The 6,000-nt window shown below is 38.1% G+C and overlaps 1 protein-coding gene across 24 annotated transcripts in view; it reads right to left on the bottom strand.

Moving 5' to 3' along the window:
* Positions 1-2,217: 2,217 nt before the first annotated feature.
* KCNMA1 (potassium calcium-activated channel subfamily M alpha 1) overlaps positions 2,218-6,000 on the bottom strand; it is a 1,075,276-nt gene continuing 1,071,493 nt past the window's right edge. For 15 of the 24 annotated variants that reach the window (XM_077259420.1, XM_077259414.1, XM_077259424.1 and 12 more), the window contains one exon: positions 2,218-3,041. In XM_077259420.1, coding sequence (XP_077115535.1) covers positions 2,887-3,041 — 155 coding nt within the window. In that variant the 3' untranslated portion in view covers positions 2,218-2,886. The remainder of the gene's footprint in view (positions 3,042-6,000) is intronic. The other 9 variants (XM_077259417.1, XM_077259425.1, XM_077259435.1 and 6 more) reach the window with 1 other exon arrangement.

Raw genomic sequence — 6,000 nt, 5'->3', positions numbered from 1 at the left:
GTCAGGCAGTCTGCCTACTTCATTGAAAAAAACGAGAAACAAACTGATGCAATTAGGATGACACCTGAGAAAAAAATGGTAGCACTCACATGGATCGGTGAATCTAGCCTAAATCATTCCCAGAGGTGCTGAGAACTTGTTGGCTGCGTTGTCCTCAATTGAAGAACATTGGTGCCGGTGCTGTCAGTTTTTTCCATGACTTGCAGTCAGACCAAAACTACGATTGTGTGAACTTAGTCTAAAAAAGAGGAACTTTAATGAATCTAAGATTTACCATATACAGTTAGTCCTCGGGTTACAACGGTCTCGAGTTACATCGTTTCGTGGTTACAATGCTTTATACGACGCCTCATTCCGACACACGGTTTTGTGTCTTAAGTCGAACTACTGCAACTACGTGCAGCGGCGGAAGAAAAGAGTCCAGTACTGTACACTGTACCCGGTTACAAGAGGAAAACGAGTCTCCTGCACGCCATAACACCCTAATTATGTAGGGTACTGTGTTAGGATAGGTGTTTGGATAGGCTAAGTGTTTGCAGTACTGTACTATTATTATGGTACAGTACTGTATGAACGTATGATCCGACTTACATCGAAATTCGGTTTACGACGCCATGTAAGAACGGATCAACATCGTAAGTCGAGGACTACCTGTATCCAGATTTGTTTCACATGTGTTTTTTTTACCCCTGGTTTCCATATTTGGTTCTTCGTGGCTTTGATACATTTATTCTACTGTAAATCTACACTGTGAACGTTCCAATGAGAACAAAGAAAACCACAGCATAGACAAGTGTGTCCACACTTTTGACTGGTACAATATATAAGGCTGTTGTGTTCGAATCAGTAGAACCATGGCCAACCCATGGATCGCAGCATATACTCAGATCGTAACAACTGTATGTGTGAATGTAACCTTACTATAATAACATTAAAGGGCATGTCCACTATTTTGGCAACTCTTTTTCAATCACTATGTTTCCCCCATGTAAAATAATAGCAGCTATGCTTACCTGCAGTGTGGGCGCCGTTCCAGCAGTGTCGGCATTGGCTCTCCCATGGATGTCACATGATCTCTGAAGCGAATCAGTCACCGCTTTACTCTCCCTTCCTTTGGATGTAACTGACAATTGGAGGTGGTGAGAGAGTCGCATGCGACGGTGCTGGCATGGCACCCACACCACAGGTGAGTATAAGTGTTATTATTTTACTGGGGGAAACATAATGATTGAGAAGGGGTTGTCTGAATAGTGAACCCCTTTAACTAAATAGTTGTCTTCTTTATAGGTGTCAGATACATTTTAAAATTGACCATTATTGCAATCTTTTAACAAAAACAAGATGCATATGTGAATGTTCACTTGACAGGTCAGTCCCCTAATTGTTTAAATAAGCTGTTGAGGAATATGACATTGATAACTGAGGATACATCTAGGATAGCCCAAATTTAGAATATATGATGTAATGGGGTTCAGATCTTGGGTTGTCCAAAGGCAAAGGGAAACAATAGACATGTTTTGTTCTTGCAGGTGCACTTCTGCTGCTCAGTAGGGGTCCTAAAGTTCAGACCTCCACCTGTCAAACATTTCATGGACCATCTTATGATATAAATCACAAAAGCTTATAGAGGAAAGAGAAGCTTAATTAAAAATTGTCATTAACTAATTATAGAATTGTTATTTTTTTAGTCATCTTTACCTATATGATGTGGAAGATTATTCTAATTGCACAAGTTGCCTGGTATGAATTAAGAAAAAAACAACACAACACTCAGTAGATAGAACTGTTGCGTTCAAGCACTGCGGTACTGGGTTTGATTCAGACCAAATAAAACATCATGTGTAGTGATCAAAGACAACATCATGTGTAGTGATCAAAGACAACATCATGTGTGGTGACCAAAGACAACATCATGTGTGGTGACCAAAGACAACATCATGTGTGGTGACCAAAGACAACATCATGTGTGGTGACCAAAGACAATATCATGTGTGGTGACCAAAGACAGTATGTTCCTGTGTGTTTGTTTCGTCCCATATTTCAAAAATATACTAGCAGATTGAAATCGACAGAAGTGCTTGCACCTCTACTGTGGGTAAGTTAGATTGTGAAGCCTCCAGCTAACATTTTGGTGCTATTAGAGTAGTAAATAAATAAATGAGAGTAACAAGAATATTTTTGGTCAGCAAATAAAAATTCATGAAAACTCACTAATCATTGATGTGCCCTTTAGGTTGGTATGATACCAAGACTTTATATGAAGAAGCAGTTTGTGACCTTCCTTAAAAATAATAGGTACAATAAGGAAAAAAGCAAGATAAAATAAGCAATTTCAATAAAGAGTATCCAAATCTTTTACAATACTTTGTGGCAGAAGCATGAGACAGATTTCAAGACAATGACTATCTTATTTTTCAATGGCAAGAAGACCCTGCAGAGCTTTGAGTGTGGGGGCAAAAACTTCAGGAGAGGCTTGGTGGTCTTCTGGCAGGAAAAGTATCATCTGTCCTTCGTGAAAGTAATAGTTTGACACAAAAGCTTTCCCGTACAAATGGCTGTTATTCATCCTGGATTTTTGGGCAAAGACTTGACAAAAAATATATATTTATATATATATATATATATTTTCTTTCTAATGAATAAAAATAATTTAAAACACTAGAGGCTATACATGACTATATAGGTGCAGTTCATTTATAAATGAAATATTTTACATTTGCTTCTTTCAGTCTATGTATGTGTGCTCCATAGAGGCCTGTTGAGCGCCGTCACTTCTCCAATCCCTGGAACGCTTGCACGTGAGGTGTTGTTTTACAAGCCTAAATATGTCTTCAAGTTCCGTGAATAGGTCTTTGTATTTATTTGCTTTAAAAGTTTATTTTTGAGTCAACATTCATCTTCAACCTCTCGGATTGGCGGTATCAAGCTGCTTGTCGATTTGTATTGATTAATCTGATTAGCCATGTGTGTGCTCATTGGCTTTATCTGAATGTTTCTGGGGTAAGCATTTTCCATTTCATCTGTATACCATTTCTTTTCTGCTGTGGAGCAAAATTAAGGAATACAAAAGGGGAAAGCAGGAGAGGAAGGGCAGCAGAAGCAAAAAGAGAATAGATATTGTGAAAGAATGAAAGTAAATGTAACAGAAGTACATTTTCATTTGCCGGAATGAAAATGATACATGTTGAATATGAGAATTTGGAAGGGTGATATTTGGTGTAGATAAACGATGCAAAAAGAAGTCATTAATAAAAATAAAAGTAGCAATTTGGCCAAAGTAGAAATAGAAGCATTGGGGGTTAGTAGCAGTAAAGAGGAGTGCAGGCAAGAAGCAGAATGAAAGGGTGGGATTTTAGGAAAGACAAAATGGGAGAAAAGGAAATAGGCATAGTTAGTGCTTGAAGCCAAATAACTGAACGACCTTAAAACAGAGATGAAAACATGATTAAATTAAAAATAGAACTGAGAGAAAGGTAGGACGGCAGTGATGGGAAACCAGCAGGTAAATATCTAATCCATAAAAGTGTATAGTCTGTGATTCATGTTGATCTATCCTTTGTACAGACCATAGAGTCTGTGAGGGCTGTACATGGCCCTTTGTCTATAGGCTACCCAATGTGCTGCTCACTAGCGTATGCTTAGGCACGCCAGCACAGTCTGCTCATAAATGCTCAATGATGGTTGTTGATGAGGGAAATGCTATTTATTTGTAAGCTTAGCCAGTTTAGCAGAAAAAAGGGTTAACTGTCTCTCTAATAAAACTGGGATATTTCAGTTTAATTCGTGTTCTTTTAAAGCTCCCAGATCTCTTAGAACACATCACAGGCTCTGAATTATGAATGAGGTTTTAAAGAGACGGATCTGGATGCATCATTTTAACAGTGGGTTGTATTAAAACCCTGAGATGTGTACACATCAAAATAATTTCAGCTCCATTTAAAAAGCCATTTAGTCGGTATGTGACACATAGTGGGACATATTTCATTCTGGAACAGCCAATTGTGCCTCAAAGCAACCTTTCAATGATAGTATGTTAAAAGCTTATCTCTGATCAGATGAACACATTTCATATATAATGTTTAGGATTATTATATTTTAATACAGTTTTTATCTACTTTCCCTCACATTCCCCCACCCGCACCTTCACTGATGTTCACTGGAGACAAGATAAGCAAAGATTTTGTTTCCGTTTAGTGGAATTTTTGGCTTTTCTTTTTTTTGTGTGTGTGTTTATGCGATGAAGTTGGTAAGGCATAAAATGTGTCACTAATAAATTCAGTATTCTGCAGCAACATCGAAGTCTTTAAACTAATGTTCCTTTTACCACTAATAAACTGTTATGGAAAACCCCAGCTAATCAGTTGTAGTTCATTTTATTCTCACATTGTCCTCAATATATCATAACCCCTCTCGTAACCCCTCAGCAATATAAATAACTTGAAAAGCCATTCCAGTTTCAGTAAAGTAAAGCTAATTTTTGAATAATGAACAATTCTTCAATTTTCTTAGGTTGCAATCAGGGATTAACCTGTGATCATTACAGAGGGACATGGCTTAGACACCTGGCCCATACACCTTCAATAGTAGTTGGTCACTTCTCATTCGGTCAACATCTATTCCTTTCCCCCACAGAATGCACGTCCATGCTGAGGTTAGCCGAGCCCACATGGAACCTCAGAGGAGGTTCCCAGCTTCCCCGAGAGGCAGCTTATTTTACTTGAGGCTTGAGTATAATTTCTCCAAAATCTGCCAAGCATCGTGCATGTATCTAATGTGGAATAATATCAGAACTCTCTCGTAATAAGACACCATCCCATGAGGCATGACAATGAAGTTCTCTATTCAACGACTGCAAACATACATTTTGAAAAATGTGAGTATACAGTAAAAAATATTATTGAGAAATTTATAATGCAGTGGATAACTTTTATTGACTGAAACTATTTTACCCCTTCTCTTTTTTTATCCATCTACTAAACATGGGAAAAGTTTGACTTGGAAGCCATGACATTTTCCTTCCAACCATTTTCAAATGTCTGAAAAATAGGGTTTGTCTAGGTAATATGGAATTCAGTCTGAAAGCTATTCTATATAAAATGCAGCTGCTCTAGAAAACTGCTCCCTATGTATTCTAAGTCTGCATCCGTTGAATGCCTCAGTAATTTTAGGTCTAAGGGGTAAGGTTTCTCCTTGTGAGAGTGACATACCAGCTATGGCTTGTCAAGGTAAGGAGGCTTATTCGCCATGCAATGCTCCTCTGGGAAATTTAATATGCAAATTGCCTCTTCAAAGAAAAAGAGGACTTGAACTCTATAGAGCCACCCACTGGAAGTAGCGATCCTGATTGTGACTTGTAGGATCGCTACTTCCAATAGGTGGCGCTATAGAGTTCAAGTCCTCTTTTTCTCTGAAGAGGCAATTTGCATCAGTAATTTTATTACTTTACTTTAGACACATATCCCTGTCAACTCCTCCAAACACATGCAAGCTCGGTTCATCAGAGCGTACATGAGTGTTTAGTAAGCAGAGGGCAGAGAGTTGCCAGACATTTCTTTTGCCATCTAACCGCTAGAAAGAAGGAAAGGACTGGACACTGAAATTTAAAGCACCCAAATGTCTTTTTTTTTTCCTGACTTCATGCATAAGTCATAAGGCCCCCACACAACCTAGGTGCTCTGGCTATGCTGAAACCAATAGATTTGGATAAGCACAGAAGCCTTTACATTCAACTCCAAATTGGAAGGAAAATTCTATCAATAAGGGAAATGTTCCACACTGCAGTAAATTCAGGAATTATTCAGCATTATTATTCTCGCTAGCTATCACATAGCTGTTGTGTGACCTGTTGTGAAAAGAAAGTAACAAGCAACAATTCTCATTTTACTGCTGAACAAATGCTATCTTATACGCAAAAGTCTAGGACAGTCCTGGAAATCACATAGTTTTACTAGCTTATAATCGGAATTGACAATTTCTTTTTAATTCTTATTCTCAGAGCCA

Source organism: Ranitomeya variabilis, chromosome 4 (genome assembly GCF_051348905.1).
Source record: "Ranitomeya variabilis isolate aRanVar5 chromosome 4, aRanVar5.hap1, whole genome shotgun sequence".
NCBI lineage: Eukaryota > Metazoa > Chordata > Amphibia > Anura > Dendrobatidae > Ranitomeya > Ranitomeya variabilis.
This window is presented reverse-complemented; position numbering and strand designations above follow the sequence as displayed.